The 20,136-nt window shown below is 41.3% G+C and overlaps 1 protein-coding gene across 1 annotated transcript in view; it reads left to right on the forward strand.

Moving 5' to 3' along the window:
* The window catches only part of LOC121008091 (aldehyde oxidase-like), a 223,038-nt gene that overhangs the window by 158,061 nt on the left and 44,841 nt on the right, over nt 1-20,136 (forward strand). The window contains exons 19-24 of the mRNA XM_040440436.1: nt 1,354-1,581; nt 3,725-3,820; nt 8,349-8,474; nt 15,268-15,342; nt 15,469-15,521; nt 19,267-19,381. Of these exons, the coding sequence (XP_040296370.1) occupies nt 1,354-1,581; nt 3,725-3,820; nt 8,349-8,474; nt 15,268-15,342; nt 15,469-15,521; nt 19,267-19,381 (693 nt within the window). The remainder of the gene's footprint in view (nt 1-1,353; nt 1,582-3,724; nt 3,821-8,348; nt 8,475-15,267; nt 15,343-15,468; nt 15,522-19,266; nt 19,382-20,136) is intronic.

Consider the following 20,136-nt stretch of genomic DNA (forward strand, 5'->3'; position numbering starts at 1 on the left):
CTGAAGAGCTTTATGTTCTCGTCTTACATTTGTCCTTTTCCTGAGCCTTTCCTCGATCTGCAGTCAAACGGCCAGACCGAACGCACCAAACCTAGAGACTTAGGAGTTTTATGTCTGAAAATCAGGAGGAATGGTCATCTTATTTACCTTTAGCTGAGTTTGCTATAAACAATCTCCGTCAAGAATCAACTGGTAAGTCTGGACTAATGAGTGATTCCGGAGTCCTGACTAAGTGGTTAGGTATGATTATTGATAGGCCCTACGCACGTACGTGGGATGGATATGTTTTTACTGACTGTCAGTTGGACAGTTTGATGAGATGCGATATGGTTATTACAAATGGCGGACCGTCTCTTCGCTAAGGGGTGGGGGGGGTTGGGAGGGTTTATTTCTTTTGGTTTTGTGTAGGTTTAAATTATGGCACTGTATGTCATTCATTTGATCGGCTGTAATACTATCTGTAATGAAGGAATCCTTATTGTTTGTATAATTTGGGAAAAGCTGTTTAATAAAAACTATCTGATTAAAAAAATAATCAACTGGTAAATCACAATTTTTTGGTGCATATGGTTTTCATCCTGAATTTTGGGATCCCTGAGGAAGAACGGTTTATGTCATCACTCTCATCTGTATGGTGAAAGGTTCAAAGCAATTTAAAAAATATGGGAGACAGATATAAATGAATGGCTGAAACGTTCGCCAGGTCCGGACCTAGGGGTGAATGTGTGGTTGTCAACTAGAAATGTAAAGTTAAAGGTTCCATCTTGAAAATTGGTTCCTAGGTTTATCGGTCCTTATAAAACAGTCGCCGTCATTAACCCCGTGGCATTTCGCCTGGAGCTACCTCAAACATTGAAAATTCATAATGTATTTCATAAATCGTTGCTCCAAAAGTATGTTGCACCTCCGGAACCATTACCGCTACCACCCCCTCCAATTATTGTCGATGGCAATTTTTGGAGTTTGAGGTGGCAAGAATTATTGATTCTTGTTTGTCTGTCGCTCCCTTCAATATCTGGTGTATTGTAGGGGTTATGGTCCGGAAGAAAGAATGTGGGTGCCAGCGTCGGAAGTAAACGACAGCAGATTCGTTCTAATTCGTTCTTTCCACGTTTCTCGTCCGGAAAGACCTGGTCATGAGTGTCCGGTTGCCCCTCGTAGAAAGGGGGGTACTGTCACATCTGTTACCTACCATATCAGACGTGATACATTGGCACTGTTTTTTCAATGAAAACTAATAGAATAATATGGATGTGTGAATGAGTCCTTAGTGTGTAACTGTTTATAAACAATGTAATGCAGTTAGGAAATGAGTAAATATGATATGTTCTGATTAGTAAAAATGTATTCTAGGTACGGCACCTAAATCTACACAGAGAAAACAGTGAGACACCCTTTATGCAGGAATTTGATGCAACTAACTTGTTGGGGTGCTGGGATGAGTGTTTGGTGAAGTCTTCATACCATCAAAGGAGGATTGCAGTAAGGGAGAGCAACAAACAGTGCACCTGGAAGAAGAGAGGCTTCGCTATCATCCCTGCCATGCTTCCTGTTGGATCTATTTCAGACTTTATCAATCAGGTTGGTAGATCACAAACTTTATCCAGGGGAGTAGCTGAGGGACTGGCTGACGTGCCCTGCATGATGGGGCAAAAAGCCACCAGATCTCTGTTTTCAGCATCTGTGTATGTATGACATGTCAGGAGTGGGATATTATCTCCATTCAAATCCTAACCCCTTCAAGTAACAGCCATTTTCCCCCTTCATGACAAAGCCTAATTTAGCAAATCTGACATGTGTCACTTTATGTGGTAATAACTTTGAAATGCTTTTACTTGTCCAAGACATCCTGAGACTGTTGTTTTGTGATACATTGTACTTCATGTTAGTGGTAAATTGCGGTAGATATGTTTTATCGGTATTTATAAAAAAAATGCCAAATTTGCTGAACATTTGGAAAAAAATCACCATTTTCTAAATTAAAATTTCTCTGCTTTTAAGACAGATAGCGATACGCAAAATAGTTATTAGCATTCACCATATATCTACATTGTCATCATTTTGTAAATGCAATTTTTATGTTTTTTATAGGATGTTAGGCTTAGAATGTTTGAAGCAATGAATCATGAAAATTTCTAAAAACCTTTTTTAAGAACCAGTTTAGATCTGACGCATAAACTGCTGTATAGGTACACTGCAGGGCTCAGAAGTGAAGGAGCGCCATATGGTTTTTGGAAGGCAGATTTTGCTTGAATGGTTTTTGGGTGGCATGTTACATTTGAAGAGACCCTGAGGTACCCCTACAGCAGAAACCCCCTAAAACTGACCCGATTTCGGAAATTGCCGGAAAACCTCTGAAATATTTTTGTACAGACATATTTGATAAAAATGGACAAATTTATGTACAGTTTTAAAAATTTAGAAAACTCACACAGACCCAACTGAATGATTTGGCAGCACCTTCTTCACAGCACCTTACATTGGATAGCAGCTGTTTGCTGTATCAGTTGTCATATATCTTACATTTTATCTTCACTCATCAAATATATCACATAAAATCCATAATGTCCTTAATCCGGCATTTACTGGCACAGGTCCAGCATGTTGCAGGCAAATGTGACTTCCAACCCCTGAATGGAGTTTCTAAAATCATTCTGGAATTTCACCACTACAGACTCAGACATACTAATCCATGTATACGTTAAAGGGTTTCTACCACTTCATTTCACATAATTAGCTGTCAGACACTAGCGATACGCTAGTGTCTGCTCTGCCAAACCATCCTAATATAATTGCTTTTGGGGCAGCCGTTTTGCTAAAAAAAGAACTTTTATTGATATGCTAATGAGCCTCTAGGTGCTATGGGGGCGTCATTAGCACCTAGAGGCTCGGTCTACCTTCACAAACTGCCGTCGCCCAGCGCGTCCCTCCAGCCCGTCCCTCCAGCCCGTCCCTCCAGCCCGCCCATCTCCTCCGGAATGCGATCCTCCCTGTGAGCGTATGTATTCGGCGCATGCGCAGTGAATGTCTGACCGCTTCCCTGCTCAGACATCTCCACTGCGCCTGCGCCGATGACGTCATAGTGCTCCGAGGAAGAGGCGCAGTGGAGATGTCTGAGCAGGGAAGCGGTCAGACATTCACTGCGCATGTGCCAAATACATACGCTCACAGGGAGGATCGCATTCCGGAGGAGATGGGCGGGCTGGAGGGACGCGCTGGGCGGCGGCAGTTTGTGAAGGTAGACCGAGCCTCTAGGTGCTAATGACGCCCCCATAGCACCTAGAGGCTCATTAGCATATCAATAAAAGTTCTTTTTTTTAGCGAAACGGCTGCCCCAAAAGCAATTATATTAGGATGGTTTGGCAGAGCAGACACTAGCGGATCGCTAGTGTCTGACAGCTAATTATGTGAAACGAAGTGGTAGAAACCCTTTAAATGTCAGGATCCTTATGCATTTAGTTCTATTATATAAAGTATGTTATATGTATTCTCATCTTTATAGTGCAGTAGTGCTTGCTTGCACCTTTTTTTGGTGACCTGCTGGTCTTCCATCACTCAGTCATACCCATTCACATGCTGCTCTCTTGGCACATGAGAAATGGTGTCCAATCAATCATCATAAAGCAAGTCAAATTGTGCGGATGATTAGATCATATAGTTATAAAGTTATGGTGTGAGTTTAGATGAGTGAAATAAGTTAATAAATGATATGAATTAATTGTAGGCTTCTGTGCTCGTTCATGTAAGTAAGGATGGATGGGTGCTGGTGACTCCGGCTGGAAATGACATAGATCAAGAGACACTGACAAAACTGATGCAGGTGAGATACTCTATAGTTACAGCAATGTACTATCCTCTCAATTCTGACACATTCTACAGGTCTTGGTATCTACACATTGTACTGACATTTCAGTTATGGTATATTTATTTACTTTACATTTAAAGGGGTTTTACAGACTCCTGACATTAATGACCCATGCTCAGGATAGGTCATTAATATCTAATTGATGCAGGTCCTACACTCCACTCCCTCATGATCCGCTATTCCCTCCAGTATTGAATGAAGGAAGGAAGGAGATAGCTGCGTCCAAAGTGTAGTATTTATGCTGGGTTACTGCAGCTCTGCTCCTATTGAAGTGAACTGCAGTAACCTGACATGACCACTACACTTTGAACGGAGTAGTTCTAGGCAAGTACTGGCTGTGTGGTACATGTGACAGCAATCTCCCGTATTCTTCATATGTCTGGGCTATGCGGTGGAGTGGTAAGACGAAAGCCTTTTCTTACAAAGAAAAATATCCAAGCCAGGCTACATTTTGCAAAAATACATCTGAAGTCTCCCAAAAGCATGTGGGAAAAGATGTTATGGTCTGATGAAACCAAGGTTGGACGTTTTGGCCATAATTCCAAAAGATATGTTTGGCGCAAAAACAACACTGCACATCACCAAAAGAACACCATACCCAGCATGGTGGTGGCAGCATCATGATTTGGGGCTGTTTTTCTTCAGCTGGAACTGGGGCATGGTGGTGGCAGCATCATGATCTGGGGCTGTTTTTCTTCAGCTGGAACTGGGGCCTTAGTTAAGCTAGATGAACAGTTCCAAATACCAGTCAATATTGGCACAAAACCTTCAGGCTTCTGCTAGAAAGCTGAACATGAAAAAGGAACTTCATCTTTCAGCATACATCAACAACCCAAAGCATACATCCAAATCAACAAAGGAATGGCTTCACCAGAAGAAGATTTGGAATGGGCCAGCCAGAGCCCAGACCTGAATCCGATTGAAAATCTGTGGGGTGATCTGAAGAGGGCTGTGCGCAGGAGATGCCCTCGCAATCTGACAGATTTGGAGTGTTTTTGCAAAGAAGAGTGGGCAAATCTTGCCAAGTCAAAATGTGCCATGCTGATAGACTCATACCCAAAAAGACTGAGTGCTGTAATAAAATCAAAAGGTGTTCCAACACAGTATTAGTTTAAGGGTGTGCACACTTATGCAATCATATTATTTTATTTTTATATTTTTTCTTCCCTCTACCTAAAAGATTTCAGTTTGTTTTTCAATTGAGTTGTACAGTTTATAGGTCACATTATCTTTGTCTCATTTTTTTTACAGCACAGAAACCTGACATTTTAACAGGGGTGTGTAGACTTTTTATATCCACTGTATATATTGTTTTAAAAAATACAGATTGATAGTTTGGAGGGCACTCTACTTTCTGGTTCAGCATGGAGGCAAACGCATATTCAACAATAAACCTTTAATTAATAAGGAATAAATATAAAAAAAAACAGTAATAGGCTGAATTAATCTTAAATATACCTCCATATATCCTGATTATAAATACATTTTACTTGGTGACTTCATGATTATTATATATATATATATATATATATATATATATATATATATATATATATATAAATACCACAAATATTGCAGCAGCACAGTCAGATGTAGTGCCCTGGGTGCAAAAAATCCTCACAGAGGCTGGCTTCTCCTCCAGGATATATATTCAACGAATATATATATATATTTATTTATTTATATAGCATACACAAAATAAAGAAAAAAAAATATCAATATAATTGTGAATTCATAGGATAATTGGATATTAGTAAAGCATGATTGATAAAGGAAAAAGCATTTGATATATATAAAAAAGTAATTATAAAAAATGTCCAATAGTAGCGCTGTTTTATATGCATGAATGAAAAATATGGAGCTTCTCCAATGATATATTGAGAATAGTTAATTGTTTGTGCTTGTATATAGTTTTTAATAATGATATCTGAATTCCATATTACTCGATGCAAGCATTAGTTGATCCAAGTCTCATTGGACATAGTCAATACCTCAGTTTCAATATAAGCTTTCTTTCCATTAATACAGTATGTATAGTTCATAGGTAGAATAATTAATGGTTAGAAGTTATTTTATAATATATTTATTGTTACGTTACCACTCTTGTATATGCGCCAGAATTGGCTCAGAAGCAGTTGCTGTGTTAGGGTCGGCTCGAATTTCTCGGCGTTCCACGTGGCATCCCACGTAGTTAAGGGCTGGTTCTTTAATCAATATCGGGCTTCTGTTTTTCTCTGCAGGAACGGTTCTATGAAAAGCGCTTTCATTTTAAATTAAATTTAAAATGTATTGATCCAGTCCAGTTTTTTATGTGTCTGGACCCAATCAAACATCCCCCCAATCAAAGGGTTACCTATAAAACCACAGATACGACAGCTTGCTGTTAACTACTGAGGAAGGAGTATGTAACTCCGAAACGCGTATATACCTCCGAAAGGAATATGAATGCGACCTTTATTATTATAACCTGCCTCTAGATAATAACTTTCTAATTATTAAGGTATAGTGAAGCACTTTCCATAGAGCTGTTACTGCAGAGAAAAAAGGCAAGCAGCAACACGTACCGCTCATTCAATAGAAGCCTGAGATTGATCAAAGAACAAGCCCTTAACCACGTGGGACACCACGTGGAACGCCCAGAGATCCGAGCCAAATGCTGAGAGATCCGAGCCGGCCCTAACACAGCAGCTTGCAGTGCTTCTGAGACAATTCTGGCACACGTATAAGAGTGGTAACGTAACAATAAGAACTTATAACATATGACTTCTAACCATTAAGTATTCTACCTTTGAACTATACATATTAATGGAAAGAAAGCTGATATTGAAACGGAGGTATTGACTATGTCCAATGAGACTTGGATCAACTAAGTGCTTGCATTGAATAATATGGAATTCAGATATCATTATTAAAAACGATATACAAGCACAAACTATTTATTCTCAATATATCATTGGAGAGGTTTAAATATATCATTGGAGAAGATCCATACTTTTCATCTATAGAGTGATTCATTTATTAATTCATGCACATAAAACAGCGCTACTATTGGACATTTGTTATAATTGCTTTTTTATATATATCAAGTGCTTTTTCCTTTATCACGCATGCTTCACTAATATCCAATTATATATGACTTCACAATTATATTAATATTTTATTCATTTTTTTTATTTTTTATTCTTTATTTTGTGTATGCTATGTATATATGAAATAATCATGATGTCACCAAGTAAAATGTATTTATAATCAGGATATATAGATTAATTCAGCCTATTAGTTTTTTTTTTATATATTTCATTACTGTTTTATTATTTTTTATTTATTCCTTATTAATTAAAGGTTTTTTTGTTGAATATGCGTTTGTCTTCATGCTGAACCAGAAAGTATAGTGCCCTCCAAACTATCAATCTGTATTTTTTAGGTGAGCATTGCCCTAAAAGCCCCTATACACATTTGCTTCCCATAACTGCCTGCTCATCAGTGGTGGTTACCTTGAATTTTCATGCGGCAATCACTTATCCCCCAAACAGAAATGATGAATTTGGTGTCAGCGGCAACAATACTTTCACCAATGAACGAGTGTTTGCTCATTGGCCATTGCAAAGAGTTCTTTTAACTTGAGTGGTAACTTTAATAAATTGCAAGAGTGACCATCCCGAAATATGCAACCAGTAATTTTTTATTAAGGGCTCAAAGAAAACATTCACTTCTTCATGATGTAACAGCTCATTTATTCTTAGTTCTTTGTGTAATTCCTCAGTAAGTCATCTAAGGTTTAGCATTATGGGAGCATCACTGTATTCTTCAGTGAATGTCTGGGGTAATTATGTTGGATTATAACCAATACAACTTATCCAAATGTTGAAATTGTAGTTCCTGTCTTAGAGCTTCTAAGCTAATGTGACATGTAGTATATAGGGGCACATTTATTAAGACCTGCATTTTAGACACCCGTCTTAATAAAGGCCCATAGCTGGCAGTTGATCCATTGAAGTTATGAAGAGGCGCAGGCCTCTCCATAACTTTGGCGCATCCAGCACCAGTTCTAAATGTAAGACAGCTTTTGAGCTGTCTTACATTTAGACCATTTGCTATGCCTACAACAGTTGTATAAAATGATTAATGAGACGGGCCTACTGGCCCATCCTCTGCCCCGCCCACACCATACCACACCTACAATTCTAGAACTAGCGTGAGTGGGAAGAAGTCGCAGATAGTGGCGCAATTAACCATTGCGCCTCCGTCTGCGCCTGAAATACACCAAATTTAGGCATATTTTGGGTTAGTAAATGACCCCCATAGTATATATATGACAAATACCTAACTCGCTAAAATTACTTGAAAAAATATTCAAAAACTTTAATAATTGAAGTAAATTTTTTGTGAAATCCCTCCAGGATCTGAGCTCAAGATCTACTTTGAGCTTTGTAAAGAGAACATTTGCATCTGGTAACTAGTGCTGCACTTTTGTTTGGTACAGGTTGCCAGTCGAGAGTTGCGGGTACCAATATCATATGTCTTTGTCAGTGAAATCAGCACATCGGTTACTTCAGATGCATCTAGAATGCCATCTTCTGGATCCACAGTCTACATAATGGCAGTACAGGTATGCTTATGTAAAGACGCCAGTTTATTTTGCTAAACTATACCATGGGTAATAAGAATACAATTTTCTATCACACAAAAATATAGATCAGGGACTTTTTGGCAAAGGGGGCACATCAGCACCATTCGAAGAAGTGCACCTTATCTTCTAAACTGCATGTAAGAGCTGTAAGAGCTTTCTCTCTCTACATTGGGCATCGATGACAGACTTCTCTTCAAACAGGGGATTTTCAAGCTCAAACAATGCTTTATTTGTCACACAGCACTTGGCACGATGAAGTCGCAGCTTCACATCACATGTTACGTCAACACAGAACAATAAATCCTTGCCCAGCTACACGCTTACTATACAGAGGTCTCCCTAATTCACCTCTAGCTCAGTGTTCACACTGTGGTATTCAGCTTCACTCAGCCATGTGGTCAGACAGTTTCCTAGCTGTGACCAATGCAACCCATTGGGGTCTCGAACCACTAGTCCTCCTGACGATGATCACGTAATACCATGGGGGGGATATGGTCCACCAGTCCTCCCGACTCTGACCGTGCGACACCTCTTTTCCTGGGCCCCCAAGATCTCAGGCTTTACTTAGCCTTGTGCCCCCAACACTCCTAGCTGGGACCACACAGAACCTCTGCAGGCTACCTTCTCAATTCCTCCACACCTCTCACACACACTGAGGATTGATTTATACCTCAGTGATTATTCCAGCTGGCCTCACCTTGGGCCAAGGTAATATCTGTAGTGGCCTAGGGATGTGGACTGGGAGACTCCCACTAACACCCTGGCTACCAGTCCAAAGAAATCCAGCCCATATAACTTAAACAAAAGATCTCCAGCAAGCTATGCCTTGCTGAAGAAAAACATATCTCTGGATTTCTCCTACCTCACCAACTAAATTGGAAGTCGGGTGAGATATACACCTCTACTGCACACTTCACCATAGAGTCTATGTTATAAGTTATGCACAGTCAGGACCACCTGTACCATCCTGACATCATAGGAGGAGCTCTTCTGTAACTGAGCCCCTTGGTGGTTTGTAAGTAAAAAAAAAAATGCACAAAATACACAGGACAAACCAACATGGAGGTCCCTTTGCGTGTTGACTCACTGGCCTATTTTCATAGACACTAGTGTAATCCACTCCCGTGCCTGGGCAGCGGGAACCAGTAAGTAAGGACCCCCTTGTGCTGCTGGTGCCCACATCATGCTGTACATTCCTGTAGAGTGCTTCCGTGTGGGCGCTGAATGCGGCAGGATGCGCTCTGCACAGAGGCCAGTGAACAGAAATCTAGGAAAATTGGGTTGCCTTAGCAAAGCATTGTTAATGGTGTTGTAGGGCCTGGATTTTTATGGAATGATGGACAGGTTGCAGTTGCATAACTAGAGTGTTATGGGCCCTAGTGCAAACTTTGGATAGGGCCTTCCCCCCCCCCCCCCCCCCCCAATTTATAAAGAGGCAGATTTTTTTTTTTACACTAAGCCCAATGCATGGCTACACTCACTCAGTCCTAACTAATAAAATCTGGTCCTACTTCATCCAGGGTGTCGCTGGCATCGGCATGATGTCCACTAGATCCAGAACAAGGTCCCTGTGGTAATAAAGAAAAAAAGAATAATCACATAAAGAAGGGATGGTGACTGCCCCTGTGAAATCACCAGCAGGGGGTGCTATGCTGGCCTGTAAGACTGAGTCATGCCAATGTATAGCAGGGTAATCTAGGACATTTCCCCTAACTGCTATCAAACAGTACTAATGCCCATCTTGTGGCCCCTTGACAATAGTTATGTCCTCCTTGTGGCCGCTAACAGCAGTTATGCCCACCTTTGTTCCTGACACAGTAGTTATGCCCACTTTTGTGCCCCCTCACTGTAGTTATGCCCAAATATGTGCCCCCTTACAGTAGTCATTCCAGATTAGGTGCCCCCTCACAGTAGTTATGCCAGATTAGGTGCCCCCTCACAGTAGTTATGCCAGATTAGGTGCCCCCTCACAGTAGTTATGCCAGATTAGGGGCCCCCTCAGTAAAGATGCCCACTTTTGTGCCCCCTCACTCTAGTTGTGGCCCCCCTTTTGCCTCCAGTCTGCAGCTTTATGACTGAAAAAATAAAAAACACATACTTGCCTTCTTCCCTTATGACTTGCTCCCACACTCATATCGCGCTGCTGGCTGTGCTGGAGGCTGATTCCCGGGCTTTCAGCGCTCTTTCCTGCTTCAGTCTGGAAACAAACAGCCCGGCAGTGACAAAAACTGCTGGATGAGTGCGTGTGCCCCCCTTGCCTTTGCGCCTCGGGCGCACATTATACATGTTTGAAGAGTGATCTGACGGGGCCCGGCATTGTCACTATACCTTACGCCGGGCCCCGTCAGAGCGCTCCCGTTACATGTGAGTGCAGCAGGCCCCCTGGTTTTATGCCCTGGCAGGTTGGTAGTGGGGTTCATCATTCCTTTACTGTCCAGTACAGGTTTTCTTTATAGCCCTCAGCAAGGTGATAGAGCTCAGCTCATTTCAGGGCTACAAAGGTCTGCACTATGTGCATGTGTGGGTGGGGACCTTTTGAGCAGACTGTAATCCACCAAGTCTGCTAATACTTCAAATGGGTATTGTAAGTTTGCTTTGTATTGTGTCTGGTAGTAAGCCACCCATATAGAAAGGGGTGTTTAGTTAGTGCTCAGCCGAGTTGGAATTTATTTTGTATTTTGCCTGTATTTGTGTTTGTTTATGCATGAAAATAAAGAAAAGGGCAAAGTCCTGTATGAACTGTACTTCTGTGTCACTGTCTCTGACTGCTGTGCCTACCAATATTGTGTTGACCCCCGCAATACATAAGACTTAGAACAGGAAAAAAGATGGATTAGTTAGGCCATCAGTGCATGTTTATTATTAATTTCCATATCTATATAGTTCTGAGGTAAAACAGTATGTAAGACATATTGGGAAGATTTATCAAAAGTGGTGTAAAGGCAACCAATCAGTTTCCACCTTTCAGTTTTTCAGAACTACACACTTATTGGTTGCCACACACACATACACATTGTGTAATAACAGAATAAAAAGGTAGTAGGAATGAAATTACCACATATACAACTACATTCCCTAAATATACTTCTAAGATACTTATAGAATTATAAAGTACAGTATTGTGCAAAAGTTTTAGGCCGGTATGGGTAAAATACTGAAAAGTAAGAATGCTTTCAAAAAGAGATACAAAATTTAAAGCGAATGAACAAAATAGAAATGTAAATCAAATCAATATTTGGTGTCACCACCCTTTTCCTTCAAAACATCATCAATTCTTCTAGGTACACTTACAAATGGTTTTTTGAAGGAACTCAACAGGGAGATTGTTTCAAACATCTTGGAGACCTAACCACATTTCTTCTGTGGATGTAAGCTTTCTCAAATCCATCTGTCTCTTTGTATAATCTCAGACAGACTACTAGGTACATTGAGATTAGGGCTCTCGAAAGAAGCAACCTTGATGTGGTGTGTGGGCTCATGAACTTTGATCAAAATGTATACAAATTGCCTTGTGTACATTAAGTGGACTATAGTGTTGTATACTAGTAATTATACTGTAAAGCAATGTCAATTATGCCAGTGTTTTTAATTAGCAGGAAACTGCATATAGATTAAAGGCTACTTGACCTCAGTTTAAGTTTGAGACCACATAGACAGGTGTGTTCTAGATACCTATTGACATGGTGCAGTACTGTGTGGTTGCTGCTGTGGCATTAATGCTGTGCCTCAGGGTTGCTGCAGTCCAGTGCCAAGGGCTGCTGGGTCTCACCACCTGTGGGTGCTGTGTTTTGGCGCCAGTGGTTGCCACATGGTACTGCACCAAATTAGAGCTTGTGGATGTGGATACATTTTTTATTTTTTTTATTTTATTAGGTTGTTCCAAACATCTTGAATACCTAACCATACATCTTCTGTGAATGTAGGCTTGCTCAAATCCTTCTGTCTCTCCATGTAATCCCAGACAGACTAGGTGATGTTGAGATCAGGGCTCTGTAGGGGCCATAGCATCACATCCAAGTTTTATGATCAGTGTGGGGGGAAGACTCCACACTGAACACCGGAGAGAGGGGGAACAGTAACTGGGTCTGGAAACTAGGGAAGGAACAGGTCACCTCCTAAACAACCCTAATCCGGGCCCTAGCTACCTATAAATATGAATAGACCTTGAAGGTAGGAATATTCATATGCAGTATGCCTAGGCCCTAATTTCCCTATAAGTCCCTGGAATAAGGTTAGGACCAGAGACAACCCATTCCTCCCCGGAAGGACAAATGGAATTCTCTGTCTCAGGCCCAGATACAAACAACAGAAAATATAACAAACACAAACAAACGCAACACTTAACTTAGTAGAGATGGAAGAGCAGGACCACCAGAGACGACCTAACACCAGCTCAGCCAAACCCAAATAAGGCTACTTTCACACCTGCGTTAGGTGCGGATCCGTCTGGTATCTGCACAGACGGATCCGCACCTATAATGCAAACGCTTAGATCCGTTCAGAACGGATCCGTTTGCATTATCATGAACAAAAAAAATAAATAAAAATTTTGTTCATGATAATGCAAACAGATCCGTTTTGACTTTACATTGAAAGTCAATGGGGGATGGATCCGTTTGAAAATTGAGCCATACTGTGTCAACTTCAAACGGATCCGTCCCCATTGACTTACATTGTAAGTCTGGACGGATCCGTTTGCCTCCGCACGGCCAGGCGGACACCCGAACGCTGCAAGCTGCGTTCAGGTGTCCGCCTGCTGAGCGGAGCGGAGGACAAACGGTGCCAGACTATTGCATTCTGAGCGGATCTGCATCCGCTCAGAATGCATTAGGGCTGGACGGATCCGTTCGGGGCCGCTTGTGAGAGCCTTCAAACGGAGCTTACAAGCGGAGCCCCGAACGCTAGTGTGAAAGTAGCCTAAAGCTATCTACTTCATAGTCAGAAGGGTGGAGTCAGACTATAAAGGGTAGAAGTGATGACCACTGAGCAACAGCTGTGAAAAGGGAAGTGGTCATTAACCCTATCAATACTGAATCAAGAGAAATCAAGGTGGCTGTTAGATTCCTCCACGCTCAGCCAGTCTCCCTGATCTCCTGACATCAGTCACCTTAGGGACCGTGACACCAAGACTCCTTGTTATTCTTTACGCTGAAGATAGTTCTTAATGACATTGGGTGTAGATTTGGGGTTGTTGTGCTGCTGAAGAATACATTTAAATTTAAACTATTAACACTTGTATTTTTGAAAACATTTTTACTTTGCCGCATTTTTCCACACCTGCCTAAAACGTTTGCAAAGTACTGTAACTCTGCTTTATGACAGAGGTTGATCTAAGGGTATCTGGAGATTTGTTCCATTGATAGGAAAAAATAATTAATTTTTAAGTTGAATGAAGACTTTGAATTTTTTCAGTTGAAGAACACAAATTTGCCTCCTCAAAACGCACCCTGGGAGACTAGGACCTTCTTGGAGTTTGCTATGTTTTCTTTTAGTTTGATATTATTATAATCATTACTGGCAAACTTATGTTAGGGTACTTTCACACTTGCGATAGAGGATTCCGGCAGGCAGTTCCGTTGCCGGAACTGCCTGCCGGAGCCGTCAAAGCGTATTCAAACTGATGGCATTTATTAGACGGATCAGGATCCTGATCCGTATGACAAATGCATTGAAATGCCGGATCCGTCTCTCCGGTGTCATCCGAAAAATTGGATCCGGCATTTATTTTTTTTCACATTTTTGGTGGTCTGAGCATGCGCAGACCGCAATGCCGGATCCGTTTTGCATCCTGAATGGATTTCTCTCCATTCAGAATGCATTAGGATAAAACTAATCAGTTCTTTTCCGGTATTGAGCCCCTAGGAAGGAACTCAATGCCGGAAAAGAATAACGCTAGTGTGAAAGTACCCTTACCTATGAAACCAACCGAAAATTGTTGAACAGCCAACATAGGCTACATATAAAATAGATATATATTTTAAAACCAAAAAACACAATAGAAAGTTTATATACTTTTTAACCAAATTTTATTTGCTGGGCTGGATCCAAAACCAATCAGATTGTATTTTACAAAAGATATTTTTATCATTGTATTTATTGTTTTTTTATTTTTTATTATGCCTATTGTAAACAAGGAGTCTGTAATATGTGTAAGTTATGCTTTGCTAGGGATAGGCAGCACCATGGTACTCGTATGGTGTCACTGGGAGCAATTGTTCCAATAAAAAATACCTCTTCATATAACTCCATGAGAAAAAAAAGTATGTGCCTCCATACAAAATCAGAGGCAGATGGAAGTATAGTATAAGCCTGTATAAGATTACGGGCACCATCTTATAGATCAGCACCGCATAAATCATTAATACAACAGTGTGCATGAATTCTAACACCCTCAGCCTTTTAAAGGAGGTGTCTAGCAGCACACACCTAGCAAACAATCTCATAAGTAAGGTCTTCAGCTCCAGGTTAAATTGACCCAAAGTAGAGTACACTGAAGCAAGAACACTTGGCAGTATCACACTTTTCTTTATGTTTGGTGGCAGCAGTATACACATTTTATGACAAAATAAATCTAGATGGAGATTCCCTTTAAATTGGCTAATATTATATAGACATATGTAGATCATATCAAATGCTTAAAGAATATATCATAAAAATGATCCCTATCCAGTATGAGGAAAACACTGGGGAGAGCGAGAAGAATGCCCTGAATGTCAGTATGACAAGTTGACATGCATGCAGATTATCTCACCAGGGTGATCATTTTTTTTAGGAAGCGTGTCAGATACTTCTCCAGCGTCTACAACCAATCATCAATCTGAATCCTGAAGCCACTTGGACAGAATGTGTAAGCTTTTTAAACACTATAATTTTATGTACAATATATAATATGTACAGAGCACCTCACCATACATCTAGTCTTCCGATACCTCCTCATACGAAATCTCTCTAAGTCTCTGCTTGTTTTACTTAGATACAAGAAGCTTTCCGGCTAAGAATCTGTCTTTCAGCAGCTGGCCATTACAGGTAAAACTGTGCCATGTAGACTTTCATTCATTGTGGTTCAGCAAGCCCAGAAAATGGGTAGTAGTTATTCACGGTGGCGGTCGTCACATAGGCACTGCCTGGGCTTATACAGTGATGGAAGGGAACACTCTTGTTCCCTCAGGGCACACCCAGACATCAATGCACCTTCCTGTTGGTGGTTCGGGGTGCCCTTAGTGTTGGATGGGTGATGGGGTTAAATGCAGGAGGCCAGTGGTGAGGAGGTGCAAATACATGTTCTCTTGCAAGTGAGCCCAGTTCTTAGATACCACAGGAGTCAGCTTGTCGCCAAGACTGTGTAAAGGGGTTGGATGGCAGCCTAACCCCCTTAATGACAACCAATATGCCTTTTTACAGCAATCACAAAGGGGCCTTAGTGTCACGGCTTGGTGGTAGTTTGCCGTGACACTTTCGCCGCGCATGATGGCTGCCAGTGGCAACATGTTGTTTGTTTTGCATGCGTGTGCACTTCTCCTTTAAGGCTGTTTCCCTTCCCATTTCTGGTGTGTATGGGGTCAATGTGTGTGCAAGTTGGAGCTGGGTGTTGCCTCTTGGCTCTTATTGTTCTGAGTTGTGAGCCTGAAGGGAGATTATCTTCAGTGTCTTGAGGAGCTGGTGCTGTTCCATCTGCCCAGTCCTTGAGGGCCAGCCTATGGGACATCTATGTCACCTGATGTCTTATGATGTCACCCCTTTGTGTCTGTTGCTGTTACCCTACCTCACTTGTTGTATGTTTGGTGTGGGTTTATGTTTGGGGTTTGTTATTATGTCTGGTTTGGTGTTTCATGTCTGGCCTGTTTGGTGTTTTAGGTCAGAATGGATGCCAGACATATCCTTTTGTATGTCCTTTACCTCTGGAAGGGGGTCCCTGGTGCCACCATGGTTCATGCCGCATGGTAGTCCAGGTTGTTTCTACTAGATTCTGTGTTTGGTGTTCGTGCTGGGTCCTGCCTAGTGTGTGTGTTTGAGCCTTTGCGCATTACCAGGATCCTGTGGTAGCGGCGTGGATGGCTCGAGTTCCTGTTGCAGCTGTGTCAGGTAGGTGTCTATGTTGGTCCTGTTGGCAGTGGTGCTTTCTGCCACTGGACACTTATCTGTCGTGTCGTCCACTGCTGGCTGCGTTCTTCCCCTTTGTTGCTAGGCCTGTTGGAGACTCCGGTTCCTCCGTGTCTTGGAGGAATCGGTTGTCTCCACCTTCTGATGCCATATTGCAGGGACCGTTCGGGTCAGTAGGGCACATGTTCGAGAGTATGAGCCCCCCTACCATCGAGAGCGGCTCATACAGTCAGGAGGTCAGGGATAGGATTTAGGGATGCTTAGTTGGTTTCCAGCTCCCTTTTCCCTGTTTTCAGGCCTAGCTGCTACCTTATTTTCCCCACATTGTACGGTGGGGGGTTTCTCCTACTCCCCACCGTGACACTTAGGCTGGGCTGCTGCCATTCTACAGCGGCCCAGTCTAAGCGCTGCACAGGCGTCCCATGTAGCAGAGGGCAGGAGCGCGACTCTCATATGAAAGCTGGGATCCTACTCTAATGGTGTGGTGCTGAACTCCTGGGGGGACAAGCACTGAACTCCTTCTGTTCCCAATGTGAAATCACTGCATTTTCATGCAGATGCCACTAGGAGTAGCTCAGTGCAAAGAGATGCTTAATGCTTCTATTGCAGACAATTTTAACTGTATAAATTTCCATGCACTGAGCTCCCCCTAGTGGTAGCTTGAGACAGAAAACTTTGTAATATGTGAAGTTAGAATAATGAATGTATTAATGCCAGCTGTCTTATGTAAATACATTGAAATATACAGTGTTCAGAATGAGTGTCATATTTGTAAAGCACTAGTTCCGACATAGAAGTTGGATAGTGTGGGTGGGACCAAGGGTGACTTTTTTTTTTATTATAACTTTTTACAAACCGGATTCCCAAAAAGTTGGGACACTAAACAAATTGTGAATAAAAACTGAATGCAATGATGTGAAGATGGCAAATGTCAATATTTTATTTGTAATAGAACGTAGATGACAGATCAAACGTTTAATCAGAGTAAATGTATCATTTTAAAGGAAAAATACGTTGATTCCAATTTTCACGGTGTCAACAAATCCCCAAAAAGTTGGGACAAGTAGCAATAAGAGGCTGGAAAAAGTAAATTTGAGCATAACGAAGAGCTGGAAGACCAATTAACACTAATTAGGTCAATTGGCAACATGATTGGGTATAAAAAGAGCTTCTCAGAGTGGCAGTGTCTCTCAGAAGCCAAGATGGGTAGAGGATCACCAATTCCCACAATGTTGCGCAGAAAGATAGTGGAGCAATATCAGAAAGGTGTTACCCAGCCAAAAATTGCAAAGACTTTGCATCTATCATCATCAACTGTGCATAACATCATCCGAAGATTCACAGAATCTGGAACAAGGGTCAAGGCCGTAAAACCATACTGGATTCCCGTGATCTCGGGGCCCTTAAACGACACTGCACCACAAACAGGAATGCTACTGTAAAGGAAATCACAGAATGGGCTCAGGAATACTTCCAGAAACCATTGTCAGTGAACACAATCCACCGTGCCATCCGCCGTTGCCAGCTGAAATTCTACAGTGCAAAGAAGAAGCCATTTCTAAGCAAGATCCACAAGCTCAGGCGTTTTCACTGGGCCAGGGATCATTTAAAATGGAGTGTGGCAAAATGGAAGACTGTTCTGTGGTCAGACGAGTCACGATTCGAAGTTCTTTTTGGAAATCTGGGACGCCATGTCATCCGGACCAAAGAGGACAAGGACAAGTTGTTATCAACGCTCAGTTCAGAAGCCTGCATCTCTGATGGTATGGGGTTGCATGAGTGCGTATGGCATGGGCAGCTTGCATGTCTGGAAAGGCACCATCAATGCAGAAAAATATATTCAGGTTCTAGAACAACATATGCTCCCATCCAGACGTCATCTCTTTCAGGGAAGACCCTGCATTTTTCAACAAGATAATGCCAGACCACATTCTGCATCAATCACAACATCATGGCTGCGTAGGAGAAGGATCCGGGTACTGAAATGGCCAGTCTGCAGTCCAGATCTTTCACCTATAGAGAACATTTGGCGCATCATAAAGAGGAAGGTGCAACAAAGAAGGCCCAAGACGATTGAACAGTTAGAGGCCTGTATTAGACAAGAATGGGAGAGCATTCCTATTTCTAAACTTGAGAAACTGGTCTCCTCGGTCCCCAGACGTCTGTTGAGTGTTGTAAGAAGAAGGGGAGATGCCACACAGTGGTGAAAATGGCCTTGTCCCAACTTTTTTGGGATTTGTTGACACCATGAAATTCTGATTCAACATATTTTTCTCTTAAAATGGTAAATTTTTTCAGTTTAAACTTTTGTTCTGTGATTTATGTTCTATTCTGAATAAAATATTAGAAGTTGGCACCTCCACATCATTGCATTCAGTTTTTATTCACGATTTGTATAGTGTCCCAACTTTTTTGGAATCCGGTTTGTAAATTAAAACGTTTTCCGCTTAATAAAAAAGATTGTAACTTCAAATGAAATCTTGGGCGTTGCAGTTTGTGTTCCATTTAACATGGGAGTGATTGATATATGCATACTGGGAAAATGGGGGTGCAGGGGGCCCATACTAAGTTTTGATAAAAGGCCCTATGAGGTCTGTGTACACTACTGGAAGTAGCAATTATAAAATAATGTTTAGTGATTTGGCAATTTTGCATATGTTTATTCCTACAGAATTCCTGATTCAGTCTCTGACTGGGGGCCAGAAAAGAGTGTGGAAACACCAGACTTTATATTTGGAGCAGCATGCACTGAAGTGGAGTTAGACTGTCGATCAGGGAATCATAAGGTACCATAGAAAAACAGATAGAATCTTTCATTTTGACTTAAACTCTGATTAAGTCTCACCTTATAATGAATGAGGCTGAGCTGTAATACCACACACAGTCCATGGAAAAGTCTAGTGCTGTTTTTTAAAGAAAGCCATTATGTGTTTCTAATGGAGATAAAAAGGGGGAGTGGTGGCACCCCTCTATAGTAAAATCATTTTAAAAAGGATTGTGTCATCAGAAAATGACCTATTGTTTAAATCACGTTTTTTGGGTTAAACATACTTTTTTTTTTTTTTTTTTTAGTTTTCCATGTGTTAGTTTTTTAGTTTTACCACCTACAGTGCTGCCCATAACTATTCATACACCTGGCAAATTTTGACTTAAAGTTACCTTTATTTAACGAGCAAGTTATTTTTTGACGGGAAATGACATGACATATAAGACAATGTACAAGAGGCATTATTGTGGGGAAAAAACATTTCTCAGCTTTTATTTACATTTGAGCAAAAAGTGTCCAGTCCAAAATTATTCATACCCTTCTTAATAATCAATAGAAAAGCCTTTATTGGCTATTACAGCAATCAAACGCTTCCTATAATTGCAGACCATCTTTTTGCATGTCTCCACAGGTATATTTGCCCATTCATCTTTAGCAATGAGCTCCAAATCTTTCAAGTTCTTGCCATCACCCTGATCTTTAGCTCCCTCCACAGATTCTCAATTGGATTCAAGTCTGGACTCTGGCTGGGCCACTCCAAAACGTTAATGTTGT

This window comes from Bufo bufo, chromosome 7, assembly GCF_905171765.1.
Source record: "Bufo bufo chromosome 7, aBufBuf1.1, whole genome shotgun sequence".
In the NCBI taxonomy this organism is placed as follows: domain Eukaryota; kingdom Metazoa; phylum Chordata; class Amphibia; order Anura; family Bufonidae; genus Bufo; species Bufo bufo.